The 15,498-nt window shown below is 40.2% G+C and overlaps 1 protein-coding gene across 1 annotated transcript; it reads left to right on the top strand.

The window, feature by feature from the left end:
* The first annotated feature begins 14,633 nt into the window (after window positions 1–14,633).
* Window positions 14,634–15,127, top strand: LOC130848454 (succinate dehydrogenase cytochrome b560 subunit, mitochondrial-like). The gene has a single exon (XM_057726933.1). It carries the CDS (start codon window positions 14,642–14,644, stop codon window positions 15,125–15,127), a length of 486 nt encoding a protein of 161 aa, XP_057582916.1. The 5' UTR covers window positions 14,634–14,641.
* Window positions 15,128–15,498: the final 371 nt, after the last annotated feature.

The raw sequence follows: 15,498 nt of genomic DNA, 5'->3' as shown, positions 1-15,498 counted from the left end.
GTAGTCAGACTATTTAATTGAGTTGTAAGTGGAGAAAATCTCATTTTAAAGTGTATTTTTCTCTAGTCCTGTCTCCCACCTCTTCACTGTGTATCATCCTTCATAATCGTATTTATCTGTCAATACTACAGGTTTTTAACCAAAACACTTTAATAGACTTTGATATAAACAGGTTTAGAAATTTGAGAGTGTGCCTAAGATATTGTTTACATCATATTTATATATAAACGTATTATATATACATATATAATGAAAATTATATTCCTGGAAATGGAAGAGAGGTGAGTTGCCTATAACTGATAGTCTCCACATCAACCTTGCTCCCTTACCATCTGATTTTGACCAAAGGGAAGCAGTATACCAGGAGGTTACCTGGTGGGAAGAGAGAGCGGTCAGGGTATTAATCTGCCCATTCCCTTCCTGTCCTGCTGTGGTTTGGACAGTAGTTGCCAAAACCTATCAGGCAGCCTCTCTTCCAGCCCCTCTTCCCAGGCTTGGCAACACTATTTCATCCTCTTGAGCCTTCAGATCTATGAGTGGTAACAACTTCTCCGTTGCAAAAACCTAACTGCCTCACCATCCTTTGTTGTATTTTACCCCTGCCCATACCTCTCTAAACTATCCTTTCATTAGGTTTTCTTCAGGGCATCTTTTTAAAAGTGCCATCTGTTTCCTCCTTGAACACAGACTGACGTGTTCCCACGTGACCCCAGGAAATAGACCCCCAATGTAGATTCTAGGTTGGTTGCCATGAGCCCTAGACAATCTTCTTAGCAAGAGGAAATGTGCCGTAGGTAAGTCAGAGCATACGAAGGCATTATGTTAACTCAAATCGTCACCACCAGCAGCGTGGGGTAGAGTACAAGCAGAGAACGAGGCTTGGACGCGTATTGTTACAGCTTCAATGATAATGACAAATCTATGGGGGTGATATAACTACTTCTGACTGCCTTGGGAAGCTTTTAAAAAAAAGATAAAGTCTTAAACATCCAAATCAAGGTTTAGAGGGAGAATCCATATTTCTCTATAATGTCCTTAAATAAAATCTTTGTCTTGTGTAGCCATAAGAAAGACATAGCTCTGGATCTTACCCAAGACGTGATTGTATATATATTGCAGAGTTTGCAAAACCAATTAAACAGCAATCATATTAAGTCACACTAAGGTAAAGGCCTTGGTTGGGGAAAAGTGGAACTCTGAAACAGTATGAGAGCATTTGGGCAGGAACAGACCATGCTGGAATGCTAAAACCACCAAATCTCTCAGAATCTTCCTTGCCAACTAAAGCAGCCTTTCAAAAATCTACAAACTATAAATGCTGGAGAGGGTGTGGAGAAAAGGGAACCCTCCTGCACTGTTGGTGGGAATGTAAATTGGTACAACTGTTATGGAGAACAGTATGGAGGTTCCTTAAAAAACTAACAATAGAGCTACCATATGATCCAGCAATCCCACTCCTGGGCATATATCTAGAGAAAACCGTAATTCTAAAAGACACATGTACCCCAATGTTCATTGCAGCACTATTTACAATAGCCAGGACTTGGAAGCAACCTAAATGTCCATTAACAGAGGAATGGATAAAGAAGGTGTGTACATATATACAATGAAATATCAGCCATAAAAAAGACCAAAATAATGCCATTTGTAGCAATATGGACAGATCTAGAGATCGTCATACTGAGTGAAGTAAGTCAGACTAAGACAAATATCATATGATATCGCCTGTATGTAGAATCTAAAAAAATGGTACAAGTGAACTTATTTACAAGATAGAAATAGAGCCACAGATGTGAAAAACAAACTTATGGTTACTAAGGGGGAAAGGTGGGGGGGGGGGGGAGGATAAATTGAGAGATTAGGAATGACATATACACAATACTATATTTAAAGAGACAACTAATAAGGACCTACTGTATAACACAGGGAACTCTACTCAATACTCTGTAATGACCTATATGGGAAAAGAAGCTAAAAAAGAGTGGATATATGTATATGTATAACTGATTCACTTTGCTGTGCAGCAGAAACTAACACAATATTGTAAATCAACTATATTCCAACAAATATTTTTTAAAAAAGCAACCTTTCACTTTCTCTAAGAGAACAGAGATCCCCTGCATAAAACAATTTCAAAAACTTTACCTATGGCATTTTCCTTCAAGATGAGGGACTGAGTCTCCTCAGGATCCACCCTACACCCTCTTGCTTCCAGACCCACAGCAGATCCCGGCATAACCTGATAGAGCCCCTCTCCTCCAGGAGGAGCTAGCATGGACACTGAAGAATTGTAGGGTCTGACTAATGTGTAGCAATGATTCTGGAGACCTTGCATGGGAGTGGTTTCCAAGGGTGTTAAAGAGAATGAAATGGACATTGGATTGGACCAAATTCATCAATGGGGGTGCACATCCCTGCAAATTGGACTTAATGTGTCGCTTCAAGCACTTGGCAATGGTGCCAAGAATTTGCTGAATTGTTCAATGAAACCTTGACTCAATGGTAACTGATAGCCAATATGGCTGAGAAATTCTGGCATACTGTAGAGAAAGAAGAACAAGGCTTAAGGATGTGAGAATATTGGAAAAACCTATTATATTTAATCTGCTCACCCACTCTCTAATGATATCCTCCAGAGGAACTGGTGGACCCTTTCCTCCCAGGACATTCATTTGGTGACAGCAGCCTTTGAAAGGTAGGTTCTGGTTTGCCCCTAGAACTGGAAGAGATTGATTGCCTTAGTCTGACACAGCAATCAATCATGCAACCTGTTTTTACTGTCATGAACTTATCTGTTCCACAAATCGTAAAGTTGGACTTGGATAATGCCATTCTATGATCACCTGGAAATGGTGTATGAGACCAAGTGTAAGCAAGTCCATAAAGAACAAATAAATTACATGACTCAGCATCTCACTAGGCTCTGGTAACATAATTCTCTCCCTTGGAACCTTCAAACCTAAGACTGACAAAACATGTCCCACTTTTACTCGTCCCTGGATACCTTACCATCCTTTTGGGATCCTTAGCCCTGCCCAAAACTCTGTAGGTAATCTCTTCACTACATTTTTTTCAGTTAAACCTCTTTTGAGTAAACTAGCTATCTGCTACCTGCTGGGGCCTTGACTGATTCACTGTACAAAATATACACCCACACGTGAGCATACAAGCACTCGTGTGCACACGCACACAGGCATGCACACACACACACTATATTCCCATTATCCGAGATTATGTCAAAAGGATAAAAGGAGCCTGAATGGGTCAAGAGAAATAGTGTGCTGTTGTAGAAAAGAAATGATCTCTTGAGTTACGTAACCTGAAATGTAATACCCAATGTCATTATTCTTAGGTTAATAGGTAAGATGAAAGTAAATTCCTTTCCCCTTTGAACCTCAATTTCTTAATCTGTAATAAAGAAACTAATAGTAGCTCACTGATTCATTGTGATGATTAAACTAAAAAATGTAAAGACATGTAAATCACCTAAAATAATGCATTGTACAGTCAATGTTATTTCATTAGTTGTAGAAGTAATGTAGAGGATCATTTATCCAGGAATCTAAACATCGGAAGCATCCCAACTATGGAGTTCATGTCAAAGCATTTGCTTTAGGAGCATTCATTTCTTTAAAAATCAGGGCAGTCTAATAGCTGAAGAACAAGTTGCTATGGTGCATCTCCATGGTAACAGTGAATTTCCACCAGACAGCAAAGGGTCATCCAGCATTACAACCCATGCTGTCCTCACAGGATGGTGGAAATCACAGTGGGTGAGTTCAGTGCCATCTTGGTGATCTGGCTGGTACAGTAGGACTTGTGAGAGAGTTTGTAAAGAACATAGCCATAGTTTACATGCTTTACCACGTCTTTTTATGATCATTTTTCTTGAAGGTAAAATATCAAAATTCTGGGAAGACTTCGGGTCCGTGACACTCCAGATAAACAAATTTTTACCTCAGGTGATTTGCAATTGCTGGCTGCTGATAAAATCTATATTCACCTGGAAGTCTGCAGGGGATTATTTTCCCCCTAAAAGAACCATGATGCCCAATGAGATAATTGTATTTTTATTTAATTTAGTTTAGCCCTGTCTTGTTACTATAAAACGATTTGCAAAAACTTACAGAAACACACAAATGGGAAAAAATTAAATAGATGAGCAAATCTGAGTGAAGAGTAAATAGGATAGGAAAATAAAATGAAGCTAACAGAAAGGTTAGCACATTAAAAATCCAAGTCATACATTATTATGCACTTATTAAAGTTGAACCACAAGTATGTCTCTAAAATTTCTGGGAGCTGAAAAGGAGGAAAAACATTGGTTACAGGATTCACAGAGTGGATGAGTTTAAAATAAATCAGCTGCCCAAGAGACATTACATTTCCTAGTGATGCAAACAAAGTAATTTTTCTATGGACCAACATAAGGGGGACCACAGGAGATTATGTCCTTCACAACATTATCTACAATAAATGTAATAAATGAGTGTCATCTCAGATAACTATTTCATGTAACTTTCTCAAATGCATTCAGTAAAAGTTATTCAATGAAGGTCACACAGTCTAGTCAAAGATCATAGGATATGCATGGTCTTATTTGAAAGGAGAATAAAAGTAAAACACTTAGAAAAAATTAATGAACTACTTACCCATTGTTAAGAATTAGCAGAGAATTCAGCTGATATTCTTACGATCTAATCTAATAACTTGAATGGTAAAGATTTGGTGTTGCTGAACTAAAGAGAGATCCACATACTCTGATCAGCAATTAAATGGTGGAAGATAGGTTTACCCACATGTAAGAAAGTTAAGGACCCGACTAAGACCCATGGCTGACCAACTGACCATCCTACCTTTATAAGAGGTGGACTGAGGATTTACAAGGAAGAACAATGATTTGACATAAGAAATCTTGTAATTAAATAATTGCTATAAATATTCTGTTGCCCTTTTCCATTTATTTCCAATTTATACCCTTTAAGAAGCCTTTTGACTAGAAGCTGAACTGGCACAATAGGTTTCTAAAGTATGTGGTGTTCCCTTTCTTCTTTCTTTACTCTGACATTAAAAGGTCTCCTATTATAGATCAAGCACTGTGTTGGGTAGTGGGTACAATGACAAGGAAGACATTATTATTGCACTAAAGGCCTAGAAGGATAGACGTATGTAAACAGCAGTTCCAATAGAGTTTACAATACTATAAGAGTAAACAGAAGGAACATTTAACTTTCCTTGAAAAAGAAGTTCAGGTAAAACTTCACAGAAGAAAAAATAAGATAGGGTAAGAAGGTAGAGATGCCGACAGGAGGGCATAGAGAAGGATGATCTGGGTAGGTCTCCTGGAGAAGGTGACATTTAAGCAGACACTTGAAAGAAATGAGGGGGTGAGCCATGAGGATATCTGGGGAAGAGCATTTCAGACAGAGGAGTATCTCATGGAAAGGTTGCAAACGTGCTTGACATGCTTGAGAAGTAATGAGGAGACCAGCATGGCTGGAGTAGCATGAGAGAGGAGAAAGTAATGAGAAGTGAGGTTGAAGAGTTCAGGTATTCTAAGACCTTGTGGGCTTTTGTAAGGACTTTGACTTTGACTTTATGTAAAATGGCGGGCCGCTGGAGGATTTTGAAAAGAGGAATGGCATGACGTGATTCTTTTTTAAAGGTTTACTATGAATGCTGTGAGGAGAACAGACTTGCGGTGGGGGGCATGGGAGCAAAGATGGAAGGAAGGACGTTAGTTGGGAAGCTACTACAATTGCCAGGTGAGAGATGCTGGTGATCAGGCCAGGTGGCAAAAGTGGTGAGGAGTAAGCAGTTTCTAGATATTTTCACAAGATAACGCCAGCAGGATTTTCTGATGGATCTGAAGAGTTTTGAGATAAAGAAAGAAACCAACATTTTCAACCTGAGGAACTGGAAAAATGGAGATGCCATCAACTGAGCTGGGGAGAATGCGGACAGTAATCAGGAGCTCAGTTTGGGGCAGGTTAAGTTGATATGCTGTTTTATATCTTGGTGGAGATGGGGCATGAGCCGTTGGGTATACAATTACAGATCCAGAGGAGGGGTCTGGACTGTGGATATAAATGCAAAAGCTGTGGCCACATTCATGGTGTTTAAAGCCATAGACAGGCTGAGTTCCTCAAGGGACGATGCGGAGGAGACTAGGACTAAGGACTGAGTGCTGGGACCTTGAAGAATAGAGATTGGGGAGAAAGAGGAGGAACCAACAAAAGCACTTAGAGAAAGTGGTCATTGAGGTAGAGGATAAACCAAATGTGTGTAGTATCCTTAAAATCAAGTGCAGAAAATAGAGCAAGAGGGTGATGGTGATCAGCCCTGTCAAACGCTGCCATTAAGTTCATCAGGTTGAAGAATGAGAACTGATGGTTGGATTTAACGTCATCGGTGACTTTGACAAGAGCTTTCAGTGTGAGAGGCAACACCCTGTGTAGGGCAAGTTTAAAAGAGGATTTTGAAATAGGGGGGAGTTTTGTTGCAAAGAGGAACAAAGGAATGATTAGTTGGTGGAGTACATGGGAGTAAGAGGTAATTTTGTTGTTGTTGTTGTTGTTGTTGTTGTTAAAGATGGAAGCTGTGTACAGATGGGACTGCAGTGAGTTGATGAGTGAATGGAAGTTGAAAAAAATGAAGACAGAAAGTAATGATTGTTTCAGCAATTTTGGTTGCAGGACTTCCCTGGTGGAGCAGTGGTTAAGAATCTTCCTGCCAATGCAGGGGACACGGCTTCGAGTCCTGGTCCAGGAAGATCCCACATGCCACAGAGCAACTAAGCCCGTGCACCACAACTACTGAGCCTGTGCTTCAGAGCCCGTGAGCCACAACTGCTGAGCCCATGGGCCACAACTAATGAAGCCCATGCACCTAGAGCCCATGGTCTGCCACAAGAGAAGCCCGTGCACTGCAATGAAGAGTAGCCCCTGCCACCACAACTAGCAAAAGCCCACATGCAGCAATAAAGACCCAATGCAGCCAAAAGTTAAAAAAAAAAATCTTGGTTGTAAAGGGATGGGGTGAAAGAAGGTACTAGCCAAAAAGTTACTCAGGGCAGAGGAAAAATTGACTTCCGCTCTACTTAAGATGTTTTAAAATTTTGAACATATGTCTGTGCTCATAGGGAAGAACCAGGAGATAGGAACAGGGGAAAAAATTGAAATGTGGTTCTTGAGAATGTGGAAGGGATAGGGCCCAGATAGCTGGCTGAGCCTTGGACAAAATGTGTGCAGCTCTTGAATCAGAGGGGTGACAATAAGGATAAAGATGGGGGTAGTGATGATGCTTGTAGATGCGGGGATTGAGAGATGAGGGAGATTTTGCTGGTTTCTATTTTCTCTGCAGAGTAGAAGAAAAAGTCATCTCTAAGAGTAAGGAGAGGGAGGGCAGAGATCTAGGAGGGAAGCAAAATACAGAGGGCATACAATTTGGAATGTTGGTTGTATGCTCTCTACTGCCTGCTGAATACAGCTTGCTTTTCCCTACCTAAGTACATGAATGTATACACATATGGACACAAAAATAGGAATATGCAATTTCTCTCTAAATACAATTTCTCAAACATCCCATTAGAATTGTAACCTCCTTTATTCTTAGTCATTTTGTAGCATGTGCTAGGTGTAGGGCAGAATTCTCTAAGATGGCCCCAGTAAAACTTACCTTCTGATATTCGTGGTCTCGTATACTCCTCTCCCCTTAAGTGTGAACCAGATCAAGTGGCCTGCTTTCGACACACACACTACAGCAAAAGTGATGGGTATATCACTTCTGAGATTAGGTTCTGAGACTGTGGATTTTATCTTACTCACTCTTTCTCACTTGCACTCTCTAATGGAAGCCAACTGCCAGTTTATGAGCTGCTCCCTAGAGAGGCCTGCACGGCAAAGAACTGAGGGTGAACCCCAGCCACCAGCCAGCGAGGAGCTGAGACTTTCATACAACAACCTGTGAGGGACTGAAAACTACCAACCCACACACAGCTGAGCTTGAAGCAGATCCTTCCCCAGTTGAGACTTGAGATGATCGCAACATACCTTTACTGCAGCCCGTGAGAGCCCCCAAAAGAGAAGACCCAGCTAAACCAAGCCGAGGTTCATGACCCATAGAAATTGCTAGATAATAATGATTTTGTTGTAAATCACTACATTTTGTTTTTGTTTTTGTTTTTATTGGAATATAATTGCTTTACACTCGGTTATGTCGGGATCCTTGCGGTTCTTTCTGGTGTCCGAGGTCGTCTGCTGGTGTTCAGTTGGTTCTCTGTGGGATTTATTGCGTCTTTTGGTGCGTTCCCAATGCATCTGTGGAGAGGGATGCATTCCACGTCCCTCTACTTCGCCGCCATCTTTTCCGATCTCAAAGACCTTTGCGGTTCCTTTGTGAATAAGGACATTCCAAACCTAAAAGATTATTATTTTCCGTCGAGTTCTGTCTCCGTCAAGTTCCATCTCCTGTAAATCACTACATTTTGGAGGTGATCTGTCACTCAGCAATAGATAACTTATACACTCAGAGATTTTATATTTCTGCTTCTAAATTATCCCTTCAGATAATTAAAAATGACCTCTGTCCCCAAGTATTTCCTGTGGCAACAACAAAATAAATACACTGTATAGGATGGGCACGGACAGGGCAGAAAGTGGAAGAGAAGTCTAAAGGAAAAACAGGGGACTTAGGTGTAGGTCAGTAATCTCACCTCCAAGGGAGCTGACATAGGATATAAGACAACCCAGAGGAGCGAAAGCGTGAAGGAGAAGGATAGAGGGTTTTGAACCAAAGGGATGTAGGCATATTGGGAACAAACCCTCCCCAACTTACTAGGGACTTAATGCTTATTGAAGGAGGGCTGGACAAGTAACCCTTGCCAGATATTAGCCAAGATTTTGCAAGGCACACACTTTGATTTTACAGACTGTGAACTAGGAAATGATGATGTAGAGGTAAGTCAGTTGCTCAAGATAGCTCAGTGCCTTTTTAGTGAAATAGACCATTGGATGAAGTTCTGTAAAATTTAGTGTCTTTGCTCTGCTAATCCACAAGATCTTTTAGTGCAGCAGTGACAATATCATTTATTTCTTGAACTTCAGGAGAATATATAGAGCATGTAGTATATCCACACAGTCTATCTAGTTACGATCCTTTTCTATCTCTTATTGGTTGTCTAGTATCAGTAACGTAGGTAATGTTTCTTAAATAAACTAAAATAAATACAGAGGTTCAGAGAAGTGACTGGTTCAACAGAGCCAAATTGGACTCTAATCAAGAACTCAATTTGGTTCTGCATGCTGTCTGTATTTATGCAAGGAAATAGGTAGAATATTTGAACTGAATCCTGACTTCAACATATTTTCAATATTTAAAGGGACCCTATGAGTATCTCCTCTGAGTGCTAAATATCTTTATGATTCAGGTATGGTTTGCGGCATTGGGCATAGGGGAAATTGTCAGAAATAGACCTAATCCTCCTGGAAGGAAAGTTGCCTCTTGGGTTCTTTTTAGGGTTATGAGATTCACTATGTGCTTCTGCCAAGAGAAGGAAGGCAGTTTAGAGCTGGTTCTAAAAAATTGTTTCAACATTGAAGGCAATTTACTGAGTTATTAATCTGAGAATATAAAATCTAAATTAAATTCTTTCCTGACCTATATTCTAATCTACCACAAAAATCCTAGTGCACCTTCCAAGCCCGTTCAAAATGATCTACATCACCAAGTCAATTTATCACACTCATTATCTAGCTCTAATGCTAGAGCTGCCTGTGTTTCTGTCCAAGCTTAACCCATCCACCTCTGCTTAACCCATCCATCCTTCCAGACTCTTCTGGCTTCTCAGGGACTACAACAGTGAGCAACACTGCCACCTGCTGGGAGTTAGAGAAGTAACAGAGCTGGACTCCAAATATTCTTGATCTTCAGAATTTGAAGCTTTCTTAAAGAATCTTGTTCTTAAAGAAATGTAAATAAATTCCAATTGTGTTTAATGATAATTCTTATCTTTTAGGTCATAATGCTATTAAATTACGACTCAGATTTGAACTCTGGAAAGGCTGCAGTTTAGGAATTGCTCTTCTCTTTGGGTAATTTACATTTTTACTCTAGTTGGTGCCATTAAATTATCAACATTAAAGCAAGTAATTGTAGCCTAGTTGAACATGTATTGCAATAGAGGGAAGTTAAAAAGACACATATGATTCTCCATTCAGACTGGAAGAATATGTGAAGTTAAATTAGAAGGCGTCTTGCCAGAGGGAAAAAAATTTCATTGCTGTTCTTGGTAATGGATGCATTTGAAGCGGAAAATCAATCTAGGGTTGATAAGTAGCAAGTGATAGTTGCATAAAGTTGTTCATTGCTTCATCTCAAATAGTAAAAAGAAAAAAGAAGAAAGATATAATTTGAAACTGTAAAACATTCAAAAAATATGCTAAGTGAGAAAATTAAAAATCACTGTAACTGCAACTATGGAAAAGATATGCATGCTTACAGAGTGATGGCCAGGAGGTCGAGCTATATATCCACTGATGGAACTCTTCATGTTTAAATCATGTTAGGGTGAACTTCTAGAGCACAATAAACATTTACATCTTCTCTATGGTTCCCCTGCTCTATTATCAGATTCTGAACCACATGAACCTACTTTTGGCCAAGGTCCAAAGCATCCTGTCTCCCTCTCTTGCATAGGACATTCTTTTGGCTTCTGACTATGCAGACCATTTTTCAAGTTACCATAATCCTTCAGACTTGCTGTGTTCCCCTTACTCCTCTCCTTAATATTTGAGAAATCAGGAAGGTGCAGTCCACTCCCAGGAAAAAAAAATTATTACCCCTTTAAGCACACATACAATTTCTGAAGGACAGTGAAAACAGTTCTTTACTTTGCCTTTCAAGACATTTATCAACTCATATGGAATCCAATTCCCATGGGCATAAGGGGTCCCTTCTCTCTGGTCTCCCTTCTGTCTTCCTTTTTCTCCTCTCCTCTATCCTCTCCATTATTTTACTCTTTTTTCATCCCTTGGAGTCATTTCACTCCAAATTTCCTCTTAGTGAAGCTGAAACAGAGAAAAGTAGGGAGAGTAATTTATATCCTTCAAGTCCTGAATAAGGCAGGATAAAGGAGAGTGTACTCTGAGGTCCATCCTCAGAGTGGAACATCTAAAGGACAAACAAAACTTTCCCTTACTAATATTGTCACCATTTTAAAGCATAGCAGAGCTTGTCCTTTCTCTACCTATGTAAAACCCCTATTTATTGCTATATAGCTTGGTGTTTACTGTGCAGGGGAAGAAACGTTGAGGGTAGGGAAACACCCACTCCAGGAAGGAGATGAGACAGCTTTGAAGTTCTGTGTGGGGTGGGGGTGGATGTGGTCCCAACAACAGTGTCCCAGACAGACTTCCTGTACCCTCCCTTCTGCTAGATCCTTTCTTCCCCACGGGGGACTTCCAGACAATCTGCTAGACGTACAATTCATAAAGAATGACTTGTGTTACATAAAAGGGTGGTAATGGTCTCTTTCATATCAGTTACACAATAAGGTTTCTAACCAAACACTACATTTATATTCTGTTCCTTAAAATAATAGTTATGATCAGTGCCAAAAAAGGGAAAACCAGGCTGTTTTGTGTGTCTGACCATCAGACCTACAGTCTGTAGATGTTTCTCCTGCTATAATCGTCCATCTGTTATATTGTGGTGCAAGGACAGAGGGAAACCATTCATGAGCTTAAGTAAGATTTATTTTGGTGACAATTCAGCTGCTGATAGAAAGGCAATTAGAGTAAAACTCAGAGCTCCTGTATTCTGACTGGCCTTGGGGTGGGCAGTTTACCAAAAAGCAAAAATATCCTCACATTCTTTTCTGATGACTGATTATATCTTACCTAGTCACTGTCCGGGAGTTGTTGAGAGCTAAATGCTCCAGTCACTCAACTGTTGGACCCATTTATGTGTTGGCAGAGGAAGCAGACAAGCCTGTGTAACTGACATAAGAATTCAACTCATCATATTAAATAGGGTCAGAATTTGATTAGTGTTTTACTTCCAAAATGAGACCTATGCCTGGAACCAAAGAATGGCCAAAAGTTTTCTGAAATAACTACTGTATTATATCAGAGTTCTCAATGCTGGCTATACTTTGGAATTACTGAGGACTTTTTAAAAATACCAGTGTTGAAGCCTAATCCTAGACCAATTAAATCAGATTCCCTGGAATTGAGCCTGGGCAAAGGCTTTAAAAAAAAATACTCCTCAGGTGATGGGCACCAGGTGATGAGAACCAGTGCTATTAGATAGTTTAGAATAGAAGCAAGTTTACAGCCTAACCTCATTTTCATTATATTCATTGACAGCCAGATTTGTAAATTGCACTTGAATAATCAATGTCTCAACTTGAAATTCTGACCAATAATTTTAGTCCTTGATGTAGAAATTTACCAAATGGTACCTAGCACATTTTTGAAACCATGTAATTTCTATTTATTCCCAAGGACTAGTTTATATACTGAGGCATTCTCTTCATTACCCATATTTGCAAAGGCTAAATACTCCATTCATTTTAATAGTAAATTCACAGTCTAAAACTTAATTTAATCTAATACTAAAGCCTACTGAGCACACATTTCCGAGAACACAGTTGGAGAACATGTTTTCTTCAATTATTAAATAAAAGAAAGCTAACTCAGTGTTTCTGGTGAGAACTCTAAATTATATAGTCTGAATATGTACTCATATATACATGTATTAACAAGGATGTAGACTGAGCTGCTGTAATATGGAAGCCCCCAAATGCAGTGGATTAAAAAACATTGAAGTTTATTTCTCTCTAATGAAACAACAAAAAGGAGGGTGCCTTTAAGGCACTAGGAAACTATTTTAAAAGTTGCCAATTTTTAGCCAATGGGGAGAGAGGAGAGGAAAGGAAAGAGGCAAGGCACAACACTTCTGCTCACATGCCACTGGCCAGAACTTAGTCACATGTGCATGCCTAGCTGCAAGGAAGCCTGGGAAATGGAGTCTCCATCTGGGCAGCCATGTGCTCAACTGAAAACCAAAGATTTTTATTACTAATACAAAGAAGAGGAGAATGGATATTAGGGACAAATCTCAATCTCTACAACATTTACATACAACTGATAATCTAAATGTACATGGAAGGCAAAGGAACTATATGGTTTCAAATTTGACTTTGAGAAAATTTATTTTCATTATGTGTTCTATATTGACATTTAAGAAGTTGAAAATTTGTATTCATTTGATCAGAAAGATATTTTGTGATATACTATTTTCCTTTATACAAGCTTCAGCTATGATATGCAAGTGATGCACATGAGATGAGCCATGCTATACTCTCAGCACTCTTCCTTAGCACTGACTTGGGTTTTTCCAGAATGCAATAGTTCCACAGAATAATGTTCAGACAGATCTTATGATTGTTGGTGTTATTTCCCTTATTTAATTGAATAGATTCTTCTGGCAGCTTAGTCATGGACTCCTTTGAGAATCTGATGAAAACTGTGGGTCCTCTACTCAAACATATCAACAATTTAGCAAATAATTTTAGGGGGGTTAGAGACACCTTCCTGCATGAAGCCCAGTTTTAGCGTGTCTTGGTTTTCCCCCTGTCTTTCACAGAAGCCTGGGAAAGTATAGATAAAATCACTAATGCCTCTCTCTGGGACCCACCAATGGAATTCCTGGAGCTCTGGCCCAAGGTGGATACCTGGCACAGGAGCTGGAACATGTTCAATGATGTTGGTTCCCTTGCATTTCAAAGCCCCTCTGCTCCCTGTGAGAATTCCTTGGTGGTCCACGCATTCCCCTTGGTATTAGTGTTACTCCTACCATCTTCACCAACATGGATCACAACCAGAGCCTTGGCAGTTGACTTGGTCATTCCCATGGCATTAATGCCGCTGCTCCTTTTGGCATGGACATGAACTGTCTCCCCATCAGTGGGACATTTCTCAATCTTTTCACTCACCCAGCATCTGAACCACCTTCTTACATATGGTACATGTATTACCTCCTTATATGTTTGGGTGAGAGACAAAATTCACATTGTGATATAGAAACTGAAAACACAAGATACGTTCTTTCTAGGGCCTCTTGTAACTATTGCATGGGCACTTAGTATAGGCTCTGACAGCTGTATGCATCTACCAGGAACTTTAAATTGAGAGCTAGCAATGCAATGAAGCAGGGCCGGTGGAGAATGGTCTCTGGCAGTAGTGACAGCTGGGATCAGTAGCACCAGTGTTACTGTAATAGTCCCAGTGTTACTGGCAGCATCCAGAGTCGCTCCCAGTGGGACCAGCAGTACAAGCCACAGGGTCTAGGGCTTTGTGGTAGAATCAGTGGCTTCCAGGCTGAGTGAGTTCTCTGGCACATTAAGCCACGTTTCCTAAAGATGTCAGTATAAGCCTCCTTTCTTGGACACCAATATTGCTAGCTTCTCCAGCATCACTATGTATTTCCTTGTACAAAATCTTCAGTAGTAATCTTCACCATGACATAGCTCTGCATGGGAAACTTTGTGGGAAATAAGAATGAATTTCTCCAGTAAAAGGGGCTCTTTTTTTTTTTTAAAGCTCTTTATTGGAGACTCCCCACCAGGCCGGAATCCAAGATGGCTGCGCTCTTGTTGAGACATGTTGGCCGTCATTGCCTCCGTGCCCACCTTAGTCCTCAGCTCTGTATCAGAAACGCTGTCCCTTTGGGAACCACAACCAAAGAAGAGATGGAGAGGTTCTGGAATAAGAACACTAGTTCAAACCGTCCTTTGTCTCCCCATATCACTATCTACAGCTGGTCTCTTCCCATGGCGATGTCCATTTGCCACCATGGCACTGGTATTGCCTTGAGTGCAGGGGTTTCTCTTTTTGGTTTGTCGGCCCTCTTGGTCCCTGGGAGCTTTGAGTCTCATTTGGAACTTGTGAAGTCCCTGTGTTTGGGGCCAGCGCTGATCCACACAGCCAAGTTTGTCCTCGTCTTCCCTTTCATGTATCACACCTGGAAGGGGATCCGACACTTGATGTGGGACCTAGGAAAAGGCCTGACGATTTCCCAGCTATACCAGAGCCCAGGGTCTTTAACACCCACACAGTGTGACTGAAAGAAAAGGGGTGGGTGTGGAGGGGAATTAGCCCACCCTGGCTAGAGGGAGATAAAGAGAGTAAATTGGCTCTTGGAGCACATGCTTTGGGGAGAAGAAGATATATAGCTTTTGATGCAAGAGAAAATCCAGAAAATTACCATTGAACCTATTAAGGGTTATTTCTCTTCCTTGCATTTCCAGAAAAAACCAAGCCTCTTGTTGTCATGTTTTCTAATCCAAATTCATGTGACAGCTTTTTCTGAAACTGAATTAAAATGATTATTTTGTCTTTGAAAAAAAAAAAAAGTTCTTTATTGGGATATAATTGCTTTACACTCTTGTACCAGCTTTTGAGGTACACCAAAGTGAATCAGCTGTATTTATACATA

This window comes from Hippopotamus amphibius, chromosome 3 (genome assembly GCF_030028045.1).
Source record: "Hippopotamus amphibius kiboko isolate mHipAmp2 chromosome 3, mHipAmp2.hap2, whole genome shotgun sequence".
NCBI lineage: Eukaryota > Metazoa > Chordata > Mammalia > Artiodactyla > Hippopotamidae > Hippopotamus > Hippopotamus amphibius.
Note: the sequence above shows the minus strand (reverse complement) of the source record. Positions and strands in the feature narration are given on the sequence as shown.